Raw genomic sequence first — 25,211 nt, 5'->3', positions numbered from 1 at the left:
AGAACCGGAGAGGGCTAGAAGACATCAGCGGAGAAGACCCAGAGAGGGGAGAAGAAATTGGAAGCGATGCAGGAGCTGCCTTAACAAAATTACTTTAAAAACCTGTGTAGTGCGCTTTATTTTTGACACTTTTCTTTTAGGTGAATGGGTAGGGGTACAATGTATCCCATACTCATTCACATAGGGCAGGGGGCCAGGATCTGGGGGCAGGGTTGTCAGGAAGAGGCCCTTGTCCTGATCAACATGGGGACAGGGTGCTTTGGGGTGGGGGGCAGAGTCAAAAGTACCCCCCCATGTTGAGGGCATGCGGCCTGGTACAGTTCAGGAGGGGGCGGGGCGCTCACTCGTCCCCACCCCCTTTCCTGACCTGCCAGGCTGTGTGCGCGGATAAGGGTCTGGTATGGATTTTGGGGGGGACTCACGCCATTTTTTTGGCGTGGGGGGTTCCCCTTAAAGTACATACCAGACCGAAGGGCCTGGTATGCTCCTGGAGGGGGAACCCATGCTGTTTTTTTTTTTTTAATTTGGCATGGAGTTCCCCCTAAAGATTCATACCAGACACAAAGTGCCTGCATTGTTGGGATCAAAGTCGGATCCCTGTTCATTGAAGTCGGATGGATGTTGGACTTCAAGTCGCAGGCTAAAGTCTGATCCACATTCGTACAACTCATGTTGTACCAGTGTGAACCCGGCCTAAAAGGTAATTTGTATCTTCAGTTTTGTTTGTTTTCGGTTTTCTAACTTTTGGACCGCTTACCTAATATTGCGTAGGTTCCACTTTTGCCACCAAACAGCCCTAACCCATTGGAGGCATAAACACTAGACCTCTGAAGGTATGCTGTGATATCTGACACTGAGCAGTCAGTAACAGATTCTTTAAGTCCTGCAAGTTGTGAAGTGGGGCCTCCATGGATCAGACTTGTGATCCAGCACATCCCACAGATGCTTGATTGGACCAGGATCTGGAGAGCTTGGAGTCAACACCTCAAACTCATTTTTTTTGTTCCTTAAACCATTTTCCAACCATTTTGCAATGTGCCAGTGCCATCAGGGAAGACTGTTTCCATAAAGGGGTATGGTCAACAACGTTAAGTTAGGTGATGCATGTCAAGTAGCATCCACATGATGCCAGGACCCACGTTTTCATAACATAACATTTCCCAAAGCATCACACTGCATCTCCTGGCTTGCCTTCTTTCCATACATACATTAGTATAACAACTGCCAATATGGTAAGACCTTCAGTTTTGAGCAACATCTTTCATATGGACTTAAACATGGCAGAATATGTAACCATACAGACTGGGCACCTGAACAATGCACTCAGAGGCTTACTCAGTCAAGCTGAACTCTGAGATTCTAGGTCATGCAATGCCATGCTGTAGATCCTTTTAAAGAAAATAGAATGCCTTTGCTCCAGGGGAGGAAAAAGCAGCTTTGCAAATGCATTTAGACACAATGGGTATTCATTTATTCCATTGGAGAGAATATCAATTTATTCTGGTCATTGGAATAAATGAATGCTCAGGCGCTAAACTCACCTAGCATTTAGGCAAGTTTTTTCCACCCAAACACTCCAATCCCAAACGTGCTGATGGCGAGTATTTTGGAGGTTTCTTTTCAGCCTACAAATGCACCTCTAATATGCCCGTAAATGCCTATCTGTGCATGGCCACATAGGTTAACAGAGGAGGAAAAAAAAAAAAAAAAAAAAAAAAGTTAAATGCCTATAAAAGCCTATTTTTTATGTCCTATGATGCATGAGGCCTTATGAGAAAAAAAAAAATGTAAGAATAAAGGATAGGGGTTCTAGTTTTCTGGAAAAAACATGCACATACTGTATATTATACACACATTGAGAAACCTACTAATAATTAGAATGCAGTCTTTACTTACGGTTTTCAGTGCCAGTCATCTGAGCAAGAATGCGGAAAGAACGTGACTGAGTAGTACCGGTGCGTGGATGCCAGTCTTCAGTTTGGTCTATGAGCCGCTTTTTGCTAGCATCGCTATAAATCGGAGTATGGTAGAAATCGGTGTTCGTGTCTACAATGTGTTTCCGAGGAGGGCTAAGGAAAAAAAAAAAAAAAAGAGCCTTAGCCTTTATGGGACAAACTATTTTCATAGTTAAAAGAATGCCAACATATGTATTTCCTCACTAATTCTTTTTAAGACAAAAGAAGAGATTCTGTAACATTACATATGGCACCAATATTACTGTATGAAGAAATATTGCTCTTGAACTGGGTATGGATATTAATGAAAAACACAAGAATAGAAGCTGGGAACAATAACCCATGACCATAGATCATAAGAAAACTAGAGCAAGGTTATATAAGCAATTATTCTAACAATAGCAAATTAATAAGAGGATACAACCATACCATAAAATGGAATATTTTCTCAGTCTGACATGACTGACTACATAATTAAGCAGTTAAAATATGATGTGATGTTCTGCAGTTTTTTTCTTACAGGGGATCTGTATTCTAGGTATCCTGGTCCTTTAAGAACATTTTGAGATTAAGAAAAATTCTTCAAAATAATACCAACAGGTAAAAAAATAAAAAATCCGTTACACTTTACTATGTTGGTATTTGCTCAAAATGAAAAGATTAACCACTTAAGGGCCGAGCCTCTTTCTGAGATTTGTTGTTTACAAGTTAAAAACATTTTTTTTTTGCTAGAAAATTACTTAGAACCCCCAAACATAACTATTTTTTTTTCTAAAATCCTAAATAAAATGGTGGTTGTTGCAATACTTTCTGTCACACCGTATTTGCGCCTTACAAGCGCACTTTTGGAAAAAAATACACTTTTTTGAATTTAAAAAAAAAAAAAAAAAAAATAATAAGAACAGTAAAGTTAGCCCAATTTTTATTTATCTTGTGAAAGATAATGTTACGCCGAGTAAATTGATACATGTCACGCTTCAAAATTGAGCCCGCTCGTGGAACGGCGACAAACTTTTACCCTTAAAAATCTCTATAGGCGATGGTTAAAAAAAATTCTACAGGTTGCATGTTTTGAGTTACAGAGGAGGTCTAGGGCTGGAATTATTTATTTTACCTTTTATTTTTACACTGTTCTTTAAAAAAATGTGTCACTTTTATTCCTATTACAAGGAATGTAAACATCCCTTGTAATAGAAGAAAAGCATGACAGGACCTCTTAAATATGAGATCTGGGGTCAAAAAGACCTCAGATTTCATATTTACACTAAAATGCAATAAAAAATAAGTAAATAAATAAATAAATAAATAGAAAAAAAAATTGTCATTTGAAAAAAAAAAAAATGGCCCTTTAAGAGCTATGGGCAGAAGTGACATTTTGACATTGCTTCCGCCCTGCAATGATATGGAGACGGGTGGAGGCCATCTTCCCCTCACTCGTTCTGTCAAGCCAGGAGAAGGCTCCGATCACCTCCGCCGCTACCGACGTCTCCGGTAAGAGGCGGAGGGCACCGGAGCACTGTGGAAGGGGGGTGGCCCTCTCCTGCCGTCGATAACAGTGATCTTGCGGCGAATCTGCCGCAGAGACCACTTTTATCTGAAAGCGGACCGCCTGCTGAAGGAGAGGATACCGGGGTAATAAAAACAAAAATATCCAGAAAACGCATTTCAAAAAAGTTATAAACTGATTTGCATTTTAATGAGTGAAATAAGTATTTGACCCCTTTGCAAAACATGACTTAGTACTTAATGGCAAAACCCTTGTTGGCAATCACAGAGGTCAGACGTTTCTTGTAGTTGGCCACCAGCTTTGCACACATCTCAGGAGGGATTTTGTCCCACTCCTCTTTGGAGATCCTCTCCAATGAACGTTTAAAGGCTGACGTTTGGGAACTCAAAATGTTCAGCTCCCTCCATATATTATATTTTCTGGGATTAAGGTCTGGAGACTGGCTAGGTCACTCCAGGACCTTAATGTGCTTCTTCTTGAGCTACTCCTCTGTTGCCTTAACTGTGTGTTTTGGGTCATTGTCATGCTGGAATACCCATCCACGACCCATTTGCAATGCCCTGGCTGAGGGAAGGAGGTTCTTCTCACCCAAGATTTGATGGCACATGGCCCCGTCCACTGTCCCTTTGATCCGGTGAAGTTTTCCTGTTCCCTTAGCAGAACCCCCCCCCAAAGCATAAGGTTTCCACCTCCATGTTTGATGGTGGGGATGGTATTCTTGGGGTCATAGGCAGCATTCCTCCTCCAATTTTGATCTCATCTGACCACAACACTTTCACTCAGTTCTCCTCTGAATCATTCAGATGTTCATTAGCAAACTTCAGACAGGTCTGTACATGTGCTTTGAGCAGGGGGACCTTGTGGGCACTGCAGTCCTTCATGGCGTAGTGTATTACCAATTGTTTTCTTGGCGACAATGGTCCCAGCTGCCTTGAGATGATTCATTGGTAAGATTCTCCCATGTAGTTGTGGGTTGATTCCTCACCTTTCTCATGATCATTGAAACTCCTCAAGGTGAGATCTTGTATGGAGCCCCAGACCAAGGGAGATTGACAGTTATTTTGTGTTTCTTCCATTTGCGAATAATCGCACCGACTATTGCCACCCTCTCACAAAGCTGCTTGGCAATGGTCTTGAAGCCCATTCCAGGATTGTGTAGGTCTACAATCTTGTTCCTGAAATCCTTGGACAGCTCTTTGGTCTTGACCATGGTGGAGAGATAGGAATTGCTTCTGTGGAAAGGTGTCTTTTATACAGGCAACAAGCTAAGATAAGGAGCACTCCCTTTAAGAGAGAGCTCCTAATCTCAGCTTGTTACTTGTATAGAGGACACTAGAGCTGCACGATTCTGGCCAAAATGAGAATCACAATTTTTTTGCTTCGATTCTCGCGACGTAAAATCTTTCACATTATACAAAAAAAAATGGGCTAACTTTACTGGTTAGTTTTTTTTAATTCATTAAAGTATTTTTTCCAATGTTTATACGTAAATTCAACTGATAAAGAATGTTTTGATTCTTGACAGACTGCCCAGTTTTTCTCTTTCTTTCAAGGGCTGTGGCTTCAGAAGAGCAGAGAGAATTCTTTGCATAGAAAGAATTGTGAAACACTTTAGTCAAGATCGCGATAACGATTCTTGACGATTAATTGTGCAGCTCTAGAGGACACCTGGGAGCCAGAAATCTTGCTTATTGATAGGGCTATGAAATACTTATTTCATTTATTAAAATACAAATCAATTTATAACTTTTGTGAAATGCGTTTTTCTGGATATTTTTCTTGTTATTCTGTCTCTCACTGTTAAAATAAGTCTACCATTAAAATTATAGACTGATCATTTCTTTGTCAGTGGGCAAACATACAAAATCCGCAGGGGATTAAATACTTTTTTCCATCCCTGTATATATAAAATATGGAACTCTTAAATCACAGCACTCTAGGAATAAAAATACATTAATATGGTATATAATAAAAAAATAGAGCTTTTATTTCTACAAAAAAAATTACACTTAATATGCATCACAACACAACATATTAAAAATACTTGGTTCATCAAGTAGAACCTCCAAGATATGTTTTTCAAACTGAGCATTACATCATGGAAAACTAAACAATGATATTTCACCCATTACAACACTGTCATCAAGTTATTGCTTCCTCAGGACCAAGGGTGAAATAATCATCAAAAACTCGAAGAGTATGTATTGACAGCTTTTTTAGTGATCAATAATAACAAACTGGAACAACATATATAGAATGTAATGATACAGATTTCTTCCAAGAAGGGCAGAAAATAAACAGTCAGCAATCATTATTGACCCCCCCCCCCAAGTGTGTTTGAAATCTAGAACCCAGTAAGGCAATTCCCAAAAAGGATTCTCACCCTTTTTGTACTTCCCAAAAAAGCACCTTGCGTGTGAGGGGACTAACATTATTCCTAGCAGGGTAAAAATGATGGAAATTCATGTAATCCACTGGAAATGGTGTGGACAGAGACACCCTACCAAGAGGAAAACCTGGTACGTGTAAGAAAGCGGCAGATAACTCCCACAGAGCAGTGGGAAGGTTACTCTATATTGGATGGTACTCACCAGGACTCAATTTAGATGGTCATAAGTTATTAAAGAGAGAAAAAAAAAGGGCCTCCCTGTCTGCCGTATATCAGGGGTTGGAAGACATCTGCCATGCTCTCACATCTTCATTTAAGTGCCCTGCCTTACTCCCACACATACATACATACCCTGCTATACAATAATCAACCCGCTAACAAGGACAGCCTCCCCTGCTACTTCTGGTGTGCGTGACACAATCTTGAATGTTCTATTTGACACACCAAGCATTTTTAATGTGTAGTATATCATGGATATGTGTTAAGTGTATTTTTGCACAAATAAAAACTGTGTGTATGGTTATGACTTCCATATTTTTATTTCCATAGGGATGACTGTACTTCAGAAAATGTCTGAACCAATAACCGTTCTAATAACTTTTCCTAAGTTTTTGATTTTGCATTTATACTATTCAATAGTTCCTAGACAACTCAATTTATACAGATGTAACAGCTAACTATAATGTTAACATTTTTGGCACTGGGGCATATTAGCAGTAAGCTTAGAATTAAAGGATAATGCCTTATGTGGCCACTAGATGGCACATGTACTCCAACATATGCTGGAGGATAAAAAAAAATATATATATATATATATATATATATATATATATATATATATATATATATATATATATATATAAAGTTTCTTCCTTGCTGTGACACAAAATTCTATAACCTGGATCTAATTACATATATATTTTTTTAAATGTTAAATTTACAAACTCATCTTCAATAGGTTTCATTAAATGTACAGAAAAAAAAAAAAAAAAAAAAGCTTTAAACATTTAATACAGATGCTTATAGCAGTTATGTTGGAAAGTACAGCTGAAAAACAACTGAATTATAATTTCATATCAAGACATATTTGGTAACAGGCAATCTTTGATAAATACTCTTGCATCATTAGTGTCATTTAACCCAGCCTTTGGGTCCTAAACAAGCTGGTTATAAATCTATGCATGCCTTGCTTTATCTATATTAGAATATAAAAAGGAAATATTAGTATGCATTCGAGACATAGCCTGGTTTCATACCGTTTTGGTGGAGGATTCCTTTAGAGAAGAAAGACAAAGTAAAGAAAAGGGAACAAGGAAAAAGAAAAAAAAAAAAAAAAAAAAAGAAGAGACATGAGAAAAAGGGATATGTTCCTCACCCAAATACTGGAAACATATCTTCAGAAAGACAGGTATTTAGGAATTTCTCCCAAATGTATATATTTTCAACAGTTTAGGTCTTTAGTCTCGGTATCAGCTGCTACGTTTCCAAATAGTCATCAAAATGTGTTTAATGATGTATAGAGATAACAGACCAAATATATGTTTAGCCATATTCAGCCAGATGCAACCTTGGGAGATATTCACTAGTAAAAGGCAAAAAACCTTGAATCACATTGCTTAGATCACATGCAGAGCATGCTGAATGCTATGTAAAATCAATCCAAATAAAAATGCATTTTTTCAGAGTTAAGAAATGCAGCTACATTTTTTCACACATAATCCATGCTCAACCTGCTAGCAGTCCTGCACAATCAATGTGCTTTAATGCTTTGCTTTCAGTGCAAGCCGATGGGCTGTTCACTTTGCAAGGGACATTTCCCTTAGCTTAGTGAATAGGGCTCTGCTGACATCAATTAAACAATTGTGTGCAAGCAATGTTTTTTTTTCTGTTTCTTGCATGGGATTGGGTATTCTTTGCAAAGTGAATTTCCACCACATTCACTAAGCTAAAGTAAAAGTGAAAATCCCCCTGCAAAGTGAACAGCATACGTTCATCTACATTTATCCCCATGAGTCAAGTGTAAGGGACCTAAAAAAAAAAAAAAAAAACTCATCTATGTAGAGCAGTGGTTCTCAACCCCTCTAGTGCCGTGACCCCTTGATAACATTTCCCAAGTTGTGGTGATTCCCAACAGTAAAATTATTTCTGCAGCATGGGTTGTCAGCACTCAAGGCAAAACAAGCAATTTGCGCCTCTAACCCACGGATGTTTAGCACTCCGAGTCCCTTCCACTTGTGCAGTGTACATTTCGCTCCTAGGATGACAGCACTCACTGTACAGTATCTGTGAAAGCAGTGTTGTCACCCTATGCTGCTCTCCTGATCTGGACTTCATACTCCTCCACCTCTCCTCATTTCCAAAAATTATAGGGTAAAGTGTTCTGTTATTTATAGAAGATAACTGGAGAAGCTGATAACATTTTTTGAGATTTCAGTTAATTTCACAGAAGTTAAAGACAGGTATTTTTCCAAAAACTAATGCAGCTTTCAACAGCTACATATTGGTAAGCTGCAATATTACACTTTTATTCAGGTGCTTTACAAGCCGGTAACTGCTTGTAAACAAACCGATACCAGAAGTGACAAACTCCTCGTCATTTCCAGTTTCATACACCATAGAGACAGGGGATGGAAGTTCCTCCATCTCTATGGTGTGCCCTCCTAACCCCCAGTTTTAGTCCCAGGCTCCCTGGTGGAACAGCCCAGGAAGGCAGTGGGAGGGGACAAGGGACAAGGCTGCATGGCCGCTCGGATCACTTTTACATTATAGCGAATCGCCAGCTGTAAAAAATAAAAAAAAAAAAAAAAAAATTGACCAGGGTCATGACTTCTACTGCAGCCATGACCCTGGTAGAACCACTGAAACCTGACATACGGGTACGTCGATTTGTGGGAAGTGGTTATGATCAGCATTACAATTTTAAATGAGAATATCATATGTGTTGCTGCGCTAACATAGTGAAAATAAAATTGGTAAAATAGTCCAAATCCAATATGTGTCTTGAGGAAAACACCACTGAAAATGTGCGGAGGTTGTGCTACTCCATAAATGTAGTCGCCATGTGAGCCATCACCATTATAAGAAATGCACTCTTACCAGACTGAAATTACCCCACTACAGAGACTGATTCGCCTGTTATAAACACTTCTACTGGGAACATTCAGTTCACACCCATTGGTTCCAAGATGTCAAGCTGGCTTTCACTCTTGTATTTAGGCAGAGATGCACTCCTGGCCCATCAGGGATGTCAGTCTTCTGGTATAAGACTATGACCTGTGCGGGGTACATGGGCACAGCCGCCGGCCAACTTCTTCTCCTCTCTACCAAACACTGTGCTGGGTAGGGAGGAGGGGTGACTGTGCCTATGCACAATGCACAGATTATAGAGTCTTTTCATTTCAGTCTGGTAAGATTGCATTTCTTACAATAATGATTGCACACATGGTGACTAGATTTGTGGAGTAGCACAACCTCCACACAATTTCAGTGGTGTTTTCCTCAAGACACATATTGGATTTGGACGATTTCATTATTTCTCTTTGCCAGATTTCATTTTGATATGGATTTTTATTTTAAGCAATTAATTTTCACTATGCTAGTGCGACAACATACATGATTTATATGTTCAATTAGTTTGTTTTACTATTGCCAGCAGCTGTGTTTACTATCACTAGTCATACCAGCGCCTTTTCCAATTTGGTTTTTAAATGTGTGTGCACTGGAAATACACTAAAGTTTCATGTAATACTTTCTAGCAAGATACTTGCTCTGTTTTATAAGATTTAACCAGCAGGTGGTGCCATTACAACATAAAAAAAAACAAAACATTAGTACAGTAAAACCTTGGATTGTGAACAGAATTTGTTCCAGGAACATGCTTGTCATCCAAAGCACTCGTATATCAAAGCGAATTTCCCCATAAAAAATCAAAGAAACTCAAATGATTAGTTCCACAACCATTTATTCATAGGTCCTTCAGTTTATAGTCCATATAAAATGATTATAGCAATGTGACCAGGTTGTGTAGCCATAAAATGCCCATCCACAAATGGAAGCCTCCAGAAGGGGATTAGAAGCAAAATCCAGCAGGAGCTACAGAGTATAAAAGAGATGAGAGGCGCCTCTAAGTGTAGAAATATGTTGCTAAATGTTGTACCTTTTTAAATGTAACCATATTGCTACAATTAGAGGCACCTCTCTTTTTTTATACTCAGCTGTGAAATGATGCTACTTGTATATCAAGACATCGCTTGTAAATCTAGTCAAAATGTATTAAAAAAAAAAAAAAAAATTTTGCTTGTCTTGTAAAACGCTCTCAAACCAAGTTAATCTCAATCCAAGGTTTTACTGTATTGCAGAAAGCTTCGGCAAGTTTACGAAGCTTGCACTTGAGATCATTCACGGGTGCTTTTGACCTAAGCTGCTTCAAGCTTTTGCATTTTCACTGATTTGTATAGAAAAAAAAGCAGTACCGATGCAAACAAAATGCATATGTTCACAGACGTATAACCCTTTTTTTTATCATAACAGTGTCAGATTTCTTACATATTTTACTATCATACATTCCAAATACATTATTTTGTTATTTGCTATGTGTTCATGTGGGCCTTTTTATAGAGAAGTGCAGATACCACTATCCACACTATGCTATACACCACAGGGTTACATCACAATGTGGTCATACAATTTAGGCTCGGTTCACGCTACCGTGACCTGAAAGTCGCGTGACTTTGGCGTGACTTTTAAGCAACTCTTGGGAATGCCTGTGTAATCTTCCTGTAATTTCGGATCCAAATCACACCGATTAAAATGAGGATCTGACTTGGAGGCAACTTCCATTAAAGTCTATGGGCACAAGTTGGATAGAAGACCCCTTGAAGTAGTACAGGAACCTTTTCTAAAGTCGGAGTGACTTCCGTAGCACTAATTAAGACAGGTCTCATTGACTAAAATGGGATTTCGCATGTCACGCGACTTGGGGGTCTCACTAGTTGGATTCCAAGTCGTGGCAGTATGAACTGAGCCTTTAGGATGCAGTGTGGAGCCTTCCATGATTGCAACAAGGATAGTCACATGACTAACATGTCACATGTCAAGACTCTCCCCTGGATTTTTTTGCACCCCTCTGGTTTTGTCCCTCAGTTCAAAAACATGCTGTGAACTTCTACTTACATGTTATGTATGCATGTATTTCAAGAGATAAAATAAAACAAAAAATATCAAATACAAATGAAACAATGAAAGTATTAATTGTTACAGAAAAGAATAACTCCAGCCAGAAAATAAAATCAGTCAGTGAATTACTAATGCTATCCAGTAAATACCATGGGGCTCTCTCCCATGACCTCCACCTCTGGAGCTAACCAGAACAAAGTTAATATCTCAGAAGTACACCACCATTGGCAATTTCTCTTCCTTTGACAAATACCGCAGATAGACCAAGTTTATTAAATACTCCACACTGGGTTTTTAAACTAAAAATCTCCATGTAGGTCTTTATGTTGGTGCATACTGCAGTATGAATCGTGTACTCAACTTAAAGTGATATTACAGGTTATGTTATACTTACCTGCTCTGTGAAATGGTTTTGCATAGAGCAGCCCCGATCCCCTGCTGGGACTCCTGGCCTCTCCCTCCTGCTTAGTGCCGCATAGAAAGCAGCTTGCTATGGGGGCACCCAAGCAGGCTCGCTCCTAAACCGTTGCTCTGTGTGTACATTTACCCCCACTTTCTCCTCAATGGCTGTGATTGACAGTAGCGGGAGCCAATGGCTACCGCTGCTGTCTCAGCCAATAAGGAAGAGACCCGGGAGAGCCGAGACTTACGTGCACATCGCTGGATCGAAATGGGGCTCAGGTATTATTTAGCTATGGCTGGGGGCACTGCTGCACATGTATGATGGTAAAAAGCCTCGAGCCTTTTTAACCATTTTATTTGTGTTGCGTTATGTTATGTTATGCTTCTCATCTACAGATGCATGATCTGGCCCTCAATGTCTTGATGCAACAATTATTAGTACAGTTTTTCAATTCCTCATATCTGCAACACTTTATAAGGGCAATATGACTTCTGCATCCTGTAGAATGACAATCTTTTATTTCAAGCACAGCGTTCCCATTCACTCTAAAAAGACTGAATGGGGGAAAGGAGAGCAAACTACTGTGGGTAGGAAGTGCAGCAATATCCCAAACCTTCCTGTTGTTGCCAAATATCAAGCAGTTTTGTAGGTATGAAACCTTTACCACTGCACTGTTTTTGTAAGAGTTTAATTTTAAAGCAATGAATATTTTGTATTGCTGTATCCCTAAAATACCAAAGCCAGGAGACTGCTCCAAATATGGCTCATCCAATAAAGCTCTAACAATGGCTTTTAATAATTTAAGCTGAAGCCAAAACGTTGCTTCAAAACATGCAGTCGCTGCACACAATTTATTAATTTGAACTGAATACTAACTTTGCCACTGTTGTTCCCTGTAAGAGGAAATAGAAATAAAAAAAATAAAATAAAATAGAGGTAAGACGGGAATCTAAAAATGCAGCTGCACAGAATGTTTTAAAATGCTCCAATGATACTAGAATTCACATCAATAAAATAAAAAAATTAAAAAAAAAAAAAGAGAAAGAAATAGGTCATTCAGTAAATGTACACTCTGGCATAAATTGTAGTGTTTTCTGAGTTTTACCTTCTATGGAAATAGTTTAAATCCACTGGCATAGGAAAATTAAATACCCAGAAAAACCACTCCATTCCTCAGGAGTGTGGTGTAGACAGTTTTTATTAAACACAAGCTTTAAATTGCAAAGGGAAATGGAGACTAGGTACTGCCAGTAGCTAATATCATATGAGCCATAAACATGTTATACTGAATTGGAAGCAAAGGTCTTCCTGAGCCAGGAAAATAAGATTACAATTGGCTTTCAGATATTGGTGTCCAGCTGTGAAGCGGAGACCGTGCTGTTCATATCAACAGGCTTACTTCCATTTACTTGGCCTCTTTTCACTACAGAGGAAAAGACATGCTTATAAACGAATTTAGTGCTCCCTATGAATGGGTGAACTGTGTACTATTTGACACGTTTAATACAGAAAGTTAAAATCCATAGCCATGTTTCATTCTTTCAGTTGCCCATAGACCAGGAAACTATCTGCATGGAGTTTACATGTTGTCCCTGTGCTTGCATGTATTTCCTCCAAATACTCTGGTTGACTACCACACTCCAAAGAAAGATTGGTAGATTAAAGCGGATGTAAGGGACTGGACTTGAACCTGGAACCGCTGCTGTTTCTGGCAATGACTCTTCTGACTGAGCTAGTTGAGATGCTGGCCAGCACCCTGTCGGATTCATTGGAAAATGCTGCCCTGCGCTTTGACTTCTGCTGAACCTTGAACTCTTTGCTCCTCCCATGAACTTCCAGATTTAAGTCATGTCTCTGAACTTTCCGTTTGCCAGATTTTTGTGCTCTCTTCAGCCAGTATCTTGCTCATCTTCCCCGCTGTCCTCCATATTTTGCTACCACTCTTTATCAACCCTTGGCTTGTTCCTCGCCTACGCTTCTGCCTGATCCCAACCTGCAACTACTCATTACTGGCCTTTTGACTTGTATACTGACTACGCTTCTGTTGATCCATACCTGCTTATCTGCTACCAGACCCCGGAATGCTCACCTCCTGGTGGAGCGATCTTGAGGAACAAGACCTGGTACTAACATGCAGCAAAATCCATCTCCACCATCAGGAGCTCTGGTTAACATTGATTAGTTCTTAGACTCCACACCTCAGGTGAGCACACATCATCTGCCAGGTTGACTGCTTGTCTATCTATTCTGCTGGTTGGTGGTAGTCCTGCTACAGCTATAGCAACTGGTCTTTAGACTAGGTTCACACCTCTGATGGATGCGGTTCGCAGCAGGGGTCCGATGCGTCCCAGTTCTCCGTTTCAGGGACGAATCAGGGACGAATTTTTGCCTGAATTCGGCCCTGAAACTGAGCCAAAGATGCAGTGTTCCTGTGCAAGCCGCTCCGGAGCCACAATGGAGAGATGTGAACTGGCTTCATTAGGGAGACGGTCACAATCTCCTGTCATGCGAATTAGATGCGGCAAAAACCCACATCCAATTTGCATAGGTATGAACCCAGCCTCAAGCCTGACTCCTGATCGTGACAGCAGAACTTCACTCTCTCTAAGAGCATTAACTTTTTCTTTTTATTCCTTATGCTTTTCCCTTAAATTTCTTTAGTTGCTTCCTGGATTTTAGGCCAAGGCAAATGTCATACATGGTAAACCTTATAAAAGGAAAAGCACTCACTTCAGGTTAAAAAACACAAGATGAGGTAATCTGTCAGCACTATGAGTTCAGATACTATTAACCCACCTAAATGCATAAGATGTATATCTTGGCCCGTCCCCCTGACGACAGCTGTACTGAACATGTAGGGTGGGGCCTACGAGGTGACATCATCACGCATGCGGATTGATTGACGGCCGGGTTTCGATCTTTCCAGCCCATAGGAGAGCCATACCATGCTACATGCCTGTGAAGCCTGTCCGCTACTTTTATTTTGTGAGTGTGTATTCTTTACATTTTAATCAAATGGACCATACAGTTTTACACTAGAAGATTGCTTTTTAGGTCTTGTTTTTAAAAAATTGTGGCTTCATATCCCTTACTGGCTTGAAGGAGGAGACAAATTGGTTTATAGGAGACCTTAACCCCTTACGCCCAGTTTGAGCATATGTAATGATTTAGAATGCCATCACAGACTTTTTTTTTTAAGCACTTTGTTGTCTTCTGTATCAGAAGGCTTTTTCTTTTTCACCACTTTGTGTTCTTTTTACACTGTCGACTAACACTGCTGAGCTTTTATTGGAAGTACATTTCCTTACTAAGATATATTAAGGAATGGTATACATCTCAGAACGTTAGATGCACCCTCTGCTGTTCTTTATTAGGATTCATCCTCATTCCTGAATGCAAAGTGGGTGGGTCTGTCTGCTATAATCACTTGATCTGTCCCAGGATTGTAATAAGAGCTAAAACTGCAGGGGAAAGCAGTGAGACAGACATTCCTGGGAGGATTTTATACACAGCAGCATCTAGTTGCCGTTGTCACAGGGACTTTTTGACAGAACATTATAACTAGCTGCAGACTGAAATAATGAAAACATATGAATTGGCTCTTGTAAATATTCCATAGCAATATTTTAAAAGGAGGATTCTTTCTTTAAAGAATAGCTAAACTCAAGAACAAAAATGTTACATCTTGTAGCTTTTCATTTTTCAGGCTAAGAACAGTTTTAGCAAGAATAGAAAATACTCTGTCACTTCCTGTGAGCTGAATTGAAAGCACAAAGGTAGGTAAAGCAGAACTTTATCCATAACAATTTAATACAAATCATTTTCTTTAGCAAAGAATATACATTCCACATTAACAATTATGCTGCCATTGGCTCCCATTGCTGTCAAATAATCAAATGTTGTGAGGAGGGAGCCGGGGGCTGGGCCGAGCCACCCATTCTGTGTCAATAGATGAAGACAGGGCATCTTGGGGGTGAGCCTGTATGGGTGCTCCCATGGAAAGTGGCTTTCTGTGGGGGGCCCTTGCCAAAAAGGAGGGGCCTGGAGCACCGGGAGACCCCAGAAGAGAAGGATCAGGGCTGCTCTGTGCAAAAGCATTGCACAGAGCAGGTAAGTAAAAAGTGTTTGTTATTTTAATTTTTTTTAAAAGGAAGGTTGAATGTCACTTTCATTTTCTGACTAAAGTTCCACTTTAATTCTTAATTTTTTTTTTTTAAATCCCCCCATCACCCCAAGCTGATGACATAATGTGCTAGTATGCATCACATACTAGCACATTTTGACAGAATTGCCTGTAAAATGGATCCCTCCAGCAGCATGCTGTCACTGCTGCCAGACCTTCCATCTTCACTCAGTCTTGCTTCCAGGTTCGCAGGCACTGGCTGTTTGAATGGCCAAGCTGCAATGACATCACTCCTGCACAGGCACACAGGAGTCACAATCGCGGCAATTCAGAGCGCAATGAGCATTTTGGCTGCAGAACATTTGAATATCTCCTAAACGGTGCACATTCAGAAGATCTTTATTATACCTACAAGTAAGCTTTAATAAAGCTTACCTATAAGAAAAAGTGACCAAGTCAAGTTTACTACCACTTTATCCTGTTGCCGACCAGCTGCCGTTATTATACGGCGGCAGGTTGGCACAGCTGCACAAACCGCCATAGGTGTACGTCGGCCGCTTTAAGAGCTGTGGGACTCGCACACACACTGACGCCGGAGCCGATGCGTGTGGCCGCCGGCCACCTGCGATCGCTCCACAGAGAGCCAGGACAGGGATCTTTCAATGGTAACAGACAGATCCCCGTTCTGACAGGGGGAGAGAGAGATCTGCTGTTCCTAGTGATCAGGAACAGCGATCTCTCTCCTTATCCAGTCAGTCCTATCCCCCCCCAGTTAGAAACACCTCCCAAGGTACACATTTAACCCCTTGATCGCCCCCTAGTGTTAACTCCTTCCCTGCCAGTGACATTTACACAGTGATCAGTGCATTTTTATAGCACTGATTGCTGTATAAATGGCAATGGTTCCAAAAAAAGTGTCAAAAGTATCCGATCTGTTCGCCACAATGTTGCAGTCTCACTAAAAATCACTGCCATTACTAGTAAAAAAAATAAATAAAAAAACGTAATAAAAATGGCATAAATATATCCCCTATTTTGTAGACGCTATAACTTTTGCGCAAACCAATCAATATACGCTTATTGCAATTTTTTTTACCAAAAATATGTAGAAGAATACATATTGGCCTAAACTGATGATTTTTGGGGGGTTTTTTTATATTTATTATAACAAAAAGTAAAAAAACAATGTTTTTTTTTTTTAAATTGTCGGTCTTTTTTGTTTATAGTGTAAAAAATAAAAACCACAGAGGTGATCAAATGCCACCAAAAAAAGCTCTGCTTGTGGGGAAAAAAAAAAAAAAAACGACATACATTTTGTTTGGGTACAGCGTCGCAAAAATGCACAATTGTCAGTTAAAGCGATGCAGTGCCGTATCACAAAAAATGGCCTGGTCAGAAGGTGGGTAAATCCTTCCGGGGCTGAAGTGATTAAAGCTTTAGGATGTAATCAACAGGCAGATATAGAAAATTGAGCTGGCTATACACTAGTGGAATTTCTATAAAAAAATTGTAATTTTAAGTTCTATTTACAGTATGTTTGTCTTTTTTTAATCATTAGCCTGGTTAAATCAACGTTCATTTTTCAACCACAGTGACAAAAAAGGAGGAGGATAGAAAAATTCTCTAACACATTTTTAAAACGTGAAATTGCTTTTAACATTAGATATTGTAATTAATGTAATTTCCCAAACCAAAACCAATGACTTTCATAAAGTCAATGTATCTGGTGTTTATAGGCAGTATTTAAAGTGATATGAAACCCTCAGTTTTTAGGCACTTTCAGCAGCTAATTTAATCACTATTTAGTATGCAGCTTCTTTATCTATTATTCCTTACCTATGTGTTCCTGCTTAAACTAGTGCCATGACGCTGCCCCAGTTTCAGCTTCAACATGCATGAAGGGACTATAGGTGCATCTCCCTACACTGTGTGCATCAATAGAAACACAGTCCAGTAGCCTACGATGGCAAGGCACTCCCCCTGCTCCTTCCCCTTTCTTCCCTAAGCTAATAGATTGGCCCATGAAGACTGGAAATTCAGGGAACCTGCACTAAGAATGCAGGAGCCAGTAGCATTGAAAGTTGTAAACTGCAAGTGCAGGTTTATACTTAGCTGCTCTGTGCAATGGCTCCCACTGCCTCAGCAAAGCCAGAGAGACCAGGAAGTGAGCGGAGAGAAGATCTGCAAATGGAAGCAGCGATGGATCGAATGAGGGCTCAGGTAAGGGGGGGGGGGATGCTGATGCCTAAACATTTACCTCAATGCAAGGAATGCATCAAATTAAAAAATGTTTGGGTTTAAAACCACTTTAACAAATACTGTAGTTTAGTGGGGAAATTTTTTTTTATGGGGCTTAATGTGTCAAGCCAAAAAAAGCTGGGGGTTGAATATAACTAACTCCTCAAGAAAGCGATTGCATCCCCAAGAAAAACAGACATTGGAGGTCCCTGGAAATTAGCAAAAAAAAAAGCAAAAAAGGTAGTCTCCCACTCAGTCCAAAATGGCCAGATCAAGACAGGTTCAACTGTAGTAAATGCACGCACACACACACACACACACACACACACACACACACACACACACACACACACCTTTGCCACATCTGACCACCATCTAATAGCTAAGTACACAATAATTCCCTATTTAAGGTCTGTTTACATCAGTGTGCTGCGGGAATGCGGAAGTGCTGCGGGTCCCGCAAATGCACAAAAATGTGTTTTTCTCTGCTGGTGTGCTGCGGTGCCATTCATTCTTAATGGCACTCCAACATACCCTGCCAATGCATGTTAATTGTCATGTGTTGTGGTGAGCACATGCAATACTTTGTGAGGTAGACTACCCATTCAATTAATGAACTACCTTAATGCAACGCACATGCTTTACCACAGCGCAGAGATGAAAACCTAGCCTTTTAATGATCTTTTAATGACTCATTCAATTAATTAAGATCCATTGTTTAACCACACGCTACATAAAGTGGAACATTCTGTTTTCCTTGCCAAGCACCACACATGATATCAATAAACTGTCTAAGAAGACTGAGTCTAACAATTAATAAATCCTTTCCAAATGTTCCATTGCAGTTTTCACACCTCTTCAGATTTCAGTCATTTGCCAGATACATGAACTCCAATTACAAATCAAGATTAAAACCATATAAACAGGTTGCTATATTGTGAAAGCAGAACTACACTGCACCTGAGCACCACAAACCAAAAAAGCTAGTTCATCCATTTTTAATATTCAAAGCAAACTCACCCATCCATATCTCTATGCTTTTTTTGCTGAGAAATTATTTTGAAAAACATCCCCCCAGCATTTCTGGCTGTGGCTATATTGAGTAAGGGCAGATTATTCATGTAGCATTTACTTCTTGGAAGCAATCTGCCCTTAGCTCAGCATTCAGACAGGAGGGTGTGCTTAGCTGAGAAAACACCTTCTCTCCTTAAGACTCAAGACTCTGGGGATTTATGACATTTGCCTAGGCCTGGAAACCAGAAAGCAGCTAAAGAAATGTAAAAAACAGTAAAGTATGATATACTTTCATATTTCATATCTGTTGATGCTAGCAACAGAAGGACTACAAATAGTCAATGTTCAATTGTTCAAATCTGGACCCATCAGCAAGGAAAATCCTACATAGTTCTCTGTTTGAGGGGGTTGAGCATCTGTGTTCATCATAAGTAACCCTGTCTGTACTGTGCATGCAGATTAGCAATTGGTACGGTATGTTCTAAAAAAGGGTTAAGGGTTTAGGGGATAGGCTTGTTGCAGTGTATATTAATGAAGAGCATCAAACCAATGCTGCAGGCCTGCAGCCATATAAGGGAATATATTTTTTTCTCTCCCTTAGTCATTCCCCCACCCCCTCCATTTACCTGCTCCTGTTACATAGCAGAGCGAAGAGGATAGGTTTGTTACAGCAGTACAAAGTGTACACTAAATAAGCCACAAAAATTATCTGGCACCTGATAAGGGGACAACACTGTAAGAAAAAATTGGCAAAGCAGTGGACCTCAGCTGCTAGGATAGACTCCAGGGAAGAAGATCATAGAAAAAGCTGCAAAATCCATAAGTGCTTGGGTCCAGGTGTAGCTATGTGGTTTGTGTTATCTAACAAACCATGGAAGCACCAGTTTTGATGAATAAGAAATGGTTGTTTTTTTTTTTTAATAAAAACTTTAAAAGACCATGCAATCACATGTCACAGATGTTGAAACAGCCGCCAAGGTTAAGTGGTACCTGCAATGGGAAGGATCCAAGATGTGTCTCGCCACTTGCAAGTTCCAAGGATGGTGTGTATCACTAGGCTTTGTCAAAGCATTGTGGCGCGAAACATGTCATAGCAACGGGACCAGCTTGAACAACTTGCTCTCCAAGTGTCCATCCTCCTCGGCTTCGGCATTTCATCCGCCACAGCCTGCGGTCCTTTACCACCCCAGCACCTCTACGGCCATCCAATAAGTGGCTGCCCCGCAGCTCTTAGCAGTCCCTTCAGCCCAGCTGATAAACACCATCCTTGGAACTTGCAAGTGGCGAGACACATCTTGGACCCTTCCCATTGCGGATAAGCAGGTACCACTTAACCTTGAAGGCCGTTTCAACATCTGATTGCATGGCCTTTTAATGTTTTTATTCGATAAACAACCATTTCTTGTTCATCGAAACTGGTACTTCCATGGTTTATGTTAGATAACACAAACCACATAGCAACACCTGGACCCAAGCGCTTATGGATTTATTTGGAGCAAAGTGTACAGTAGTGTGCCCTTCCTATAAACAAAGCTGCTGCTCGGGATAGACTGTACAGTGATGAGGTTAGGGGAGTTTTCCCTTCCTGTACGAACTGCAAAGTATTAAATTGGCAACATTCTGAAATGAAAACAGGTCTAATTAGCTGCTTATTTTTGGTTCATGAAACTTATCCATGTTATCCAAAAAATGCTAAAACTTTGCTGAACTCAAAGTCCATTTATTCCTACTGTAACCACTTCACGTGCACCCATATATCACACAATTCTCTGCTATTTTTCTTGCCTTACAGAGAACTGTATTCTGAACCAGGGAACACATTGCCTGGATTTTCACAGCCTCATATCCAGAGCCACTGAAAAAAAAAAAAAAATGTCAGCGGTTTGGTGAGTTTAGAGACCTGGGAACTCAGGCATACAACACGTGTGTCAGGATAAAAATCAAAGACCCAAACTGGATTCATTTTGATCCAGATTTTGGGCTGAATGCAGAATTTTCAATATCTGACATGAGTTTATATCTAATAAGTATACAATTAACGAAAATAAAATAGGAGGCATGTAGGGTACTAGCCATAACGTGTACATTTTTACATTTACTTTGACAACTATCAGAAGTTTTGGAAAATAAGGGCTCTTACATATAGTATTATAAGTTAACAGGAATAATGGCTAGAGATTGGACCAAGACATGTCTGAATTCACTGCTGTACAACAACTTATATTTTCATATGTTAATCCGGAAGCTTGGGTGTACAATGTCTGCATTTTTACGAGTGGGCTGAAAGATAACAAACTGTTAATCAGTTTCCTCCTACTCTTCCTATTAATAGGGCAAAAGGCATAACTGTCAGTCTATCACTTGCTTTCCATTTTCAATGTATGATGCACACTGTCTGAATAGATATCTTTGACCAATATCTTGAACCAAAAGTATATCTCCAGCAACAGATATATTGTTGTTCTCATTAGGAGTGAATAAACTGCATTTCCACATTAAAGAACAAAACAAAAAGGGGTCATTAGAGCATTTGAAATCACTCTGTAGAGCAACATAAAACCGTACACAATTCCACTATATCATGTCTGCTTAAAAGAAAAACATGTCTCATGCACAAATGACAAAGCGTGCCAAATCTACCTACCCATTTTGAGGTTTATCACTCTGGTTTTCCTTTAGTCCTCTTCTCTGCACATCAGCCCCATCTTGTGCAGCCTCATTAGCATACAGGTTGACAGCTGAATTGTAGCTGGCAGGCTGCCGTGGGACATTAACTGCAGCTTTAGTTGCACTCAAAGCAGGTGATTGGCCATCTGTGGCAGATTTATAATTGGCATGCACTCCGGATGTGGTGGGGGGAGGTGGACTGACCGCAGACAGCAGGGATAAAGCGGAGGGCTGTGGGGTTGACTGGGTTGCAGACGCTGGGGAAAAGGCAGAGGATGGTGATGGGATTGAAGCAGGCTTAGAAGAGGATGGGGCACCAAATGGTCTAGGTGCTTTGTTGTAGATCAGATTGGCTGAAGTGGTGACTTTGGGTGCAGCGGGTGCAATGGGAGTTGCAATAGGCACAGGCTTTATTATTTCTTTAGGTGCTTCCTATGTGTAAAAAAACAAACACAAAAAACACACACCAACCACATGCAAAAAAACTCAGCACAGCATATTCTTAAATGCACAGATGTCTTGAATTTTAATGCACCATCTGATGGTAACTAATGCAAATGAGTCAATAACCCCAGAGCAAACTAATCTTTCACAGCCCCAGTTCCTAAGTGAAACAAAAATAAATGCAATACAATCTTGTGATTATAATATTTTGTTATTATAAATCCAACTGTAATAAGGCCAGCCATACACGCTTAGATTTTCTCATTCAACCAAATCAAGAGACTTACCCCATCCTTGCTAAACCGCATGGATAGAGAGAATCTACAGTACAGGCTACAGCATTTAGACTGCAAAACCCATAGCTATCTGAATACCTGAACAATGACTGCATCTGATTGAAAACAGTCACTGTTTAGCTGACAATTTTCCATCTGGCCCCTTGGATTTTAAAATCAACTTTTGTCAAGCCGGATGGGCTGACAATACCACTTACAGCTTTCAGCCGATTCAGGAGTGATAGACTAGAATTTCTAGCGTGTATAACGGACTTAAAGCAGATGGTGCACTGAGATCTACCACATCTATGCAATCAAACATGTTTATTGTAACATCTGCAAAGCCCAGAATTCTGAAAGTGTCTATTACTGGCAATGTTAAAGCTGAAGTTTGCTTATCAGTTTTATTGCATAGTTACAGTGGGGAGGATTTCCAAAAACTTGAGAATCTGGTGTAGTTGTGCATGGTAGCCAATCAGCTTCTAAATTCAGCATGTTCAATTAAGCTTTGACAATAAAACCTGGAAGCGGATTGGTTTTTGTAAAGAGCTGAGCCAGATTTTCATGCTCTAGTTTTCGTAAATCTCCTCCAGTGTTCCAGCTTGGACCAATGCAAGTATGCATATATCTCATACCTTTAGAAGCTGCAAACGATCTATTCTTAGTTTAATGCAGAGCTACTGCCCTTCTGCATAGTAGCTACATGGGTTGCTCGCTCAGGACGGCTGCCATTCACAGAACACCTTGTATATTTTTCTCAATGAACACAAGGGGGGTTATTTACGAAAGGCAAATCCACTTTGAACTGAAAGTGCACTTGGAAGTGCATTCGCTCTAAATCTAAGGGGAAGATCTGAAATGAGTGGAAGCTCTGCTGATCCTATCATCCAATCATGTACAAGCTAAAATGCTGTTTTTTATTTTCCTTGCATGTCCCCCTCGGATCTACAGCGACTTTACTTCCAAGTGCACTTTCAGTGCAAAGTGGATTTTCCTTTAGTAAATAACCCCCAAGGTGTTCTTTGATTGGACAAGGTAGAGATGACAACTTCACTGCCGCGCACCTCCACCTTGCTCAAATCAGAAAATAATTTTTTTCTACTGAAAAAAAAAAAAAAAATTATATATATATATATATATATATATATATATATATATATATATATATATATATATATATATATATATATATATATATATATATATATATATATATATACACACATATTTACATATATACACACACACACACATGTACATACACATGAGTCCTTTACATGGTGGTAGTGCCAAGCAAGTGACCCACCTGATGTTGTTACTATGCAGAAGGAGCTGCCACTCAGCCCTTGACCTAGAAGACTGCTGACATCACTATACTAGCAGCCGCTACTATGTTGATTTACAGCTTCCACAGGGATCACTCAGTAACCAACGTAACTATGCAATAAAATTCATACCTAAACTATAGCTTTAAAGGATTCCTAGCTCTGCATAGACTTGCTGAGCAGCACTATCAGATATACTGTTTTATTAAATCATTACTGAAACTACTACCTTCATGTCCCAGTCACTGGGAAAATGTTCTAGTCTTCAGGGCAACCTGAAGATCAGCATCTGTCCAGCTCTGCATTTAGATCAAGGTTTCTAAACTTCCTCATACCGCTGAGAGCCAACTCCCTCAGATTCTAATGTACCTATCGGTCAACATGGATGCCATCATAGTGACAATCTAATTTTCAATAGCTTTATTGTGCTTGCTGTTGGATGGAATAGCTTTAGGTGTACAGGCAGTCCCCGGGTTACAAACAAGATTCTGTAGGTTTGTTCTTAAGTAGAATCTGTTTGTAAGTCGGAACAGGTCCAAGTGTAGCTCCAGCCAAAAAAAATAAATTTTTAATCTTTTTGGATAGCATAGGGAAGGGTTATCACCCCTGTAATGTTTGTTTTGCTGTCTGTGCCCCTGTTCAGAAGATTTCACCTCTTTTTCTGTCCCAATGACAAATGGATTTTGAAAATTTTGGGCTGTTAGGGAAACATGGACTGGTGATAAAGCATGAGTGGAGGTACCTTTTTCCCATATTAACTCTTACAGGAGTGAATTTCCCTTCCTAGGGGTAGATTTCATCTCACTTCCTGTTGTCTCCTTCCGTTTGCAAGTAGGAGTCGTTTAAGTCGGATGTTTGTAAGCAGGGGACCGCCTGTAATGGTTAGTGTGTAGTCTGGAACCCACAGAAGTAGAATTTAATAAAACCTATATCTATATGTGTTTTTTTTTTTTACTAGTGTTTTTTCCACTTGCCTAGAGTTTACTTTTTTTTTCTGTTAAAAGTCATCTGCTCCACCCTTAGCAACATCTGTTGTGCAGCAACAAACACAAATCAGTCTTCGTTGACAGCTCAGCACGTCTATGCAAGCCATTTCATTCTGAACATTAGTTTTTTTAAACACAATCACAGAAACTGGACTTTAGCCAGACCATAGTTAGATGTACAAAAGCTCCATAAGACTACTGTGTTCAGCAATAAAAGCAACTCTGAAAAGAATTGCTTTAACTATCAAACATTGACCCCTACAGTTAATAAGGCCAATAAAAAGCAATGATTTATAAATACTTAGATTTCAGCTGACTAAATGCCAACAAAGCATGTTATTTCAAGAATGAGAATTTTGTCTCAGAAAAATAATTTGAACTATAGCAATAAAAAAAAAAACATCTGTTTAGTGATTTCCTTACAGTAATCATGCATGCCAGCATCTGGAATGACTGTACATGATAAAAATATTTTTTACATCTATAATGAAATATCAGCAAACAAAGTACATGCCAAATGGGTATTTTGCGAGAACTTACAACTTGTGCAGGATTTTGATTGGTCTTTGGAGCAGCTGCAGCTCTACAAAAAGAAAAAAAAGCAAAGGTTACATCCTAAACAAAGGCTCTTTTTTATACATCAGCCTTATTTTTTTTTTTTTAGGCTGCATTTACAACTGAGTATTCTGGGAACATGCAATAAATTTGTG

The 25,211-nt window shown here is 39.7% G+C and overlaps 1 protein-coding gene across 4 annotated transcripts in view; it reads right to left on the bottom strand.

The window, feature by feature from the left end:
* Positions 1 to 25,211, bottom strand: part of PDLIM5 (PDZ and LIM domain 5) — a 258,152-nt gene that overhangs the window by 112,490 nt on the left and 120,451 nt on the right. For 2 of the 4 annotated variants that reach the window (XM_073601103.1, XM_073601093.1), the window contains exons 4-7: positions 25,042 to 25,084; positions 12,306 to 12,322; positions 7,108 to 7,125; positions 1,897 to 2,069 (exon numbers count right to left, since the gene is read on the bottom strand). In XM_073601103.1, the coding sequence (XP_073457204.1) occupies positions 1,897 to 2,069; positions 7,108 to 7,125; positions 12,306 to 12,322; positions 25,042 to 25,084 (251 nt within the window). Of the gene's footprint in view, positions 1 to 1,896; positions 2,070 to 7,107; positions 7,126 to 12,305; positions 12,323 to 21,448; positions 21,904 to 25,041; positions 25,085 to 25,211 lie in introns of all 4 variants that reach the window. The other 2 variants (XM_073601099.1, XM_073601087.1) reach the window with 1 other exon arrangement.

This window comes from Aquarana catesbeiana, linkage group LG01 (genome assembly GCF_042186555.1).
Source record: "Aquarana catesbeiana isolate 2022-GZ linkage group LG01, ASM4218655v1, whole genome shotgun sequence".
In the NCBI taxonomy this organism is placed as follows: Eukaryota; Metazoa; Chordata; class Amphibia; order Anura; family Ranidae; genus Aquarana; species Aquarana catesbeiana.
The sequence above is the reverse complement of the archived record's forward strand: the minus strand, read 5'-3'. Positions and strand labels throughout refer to the sequence as shown.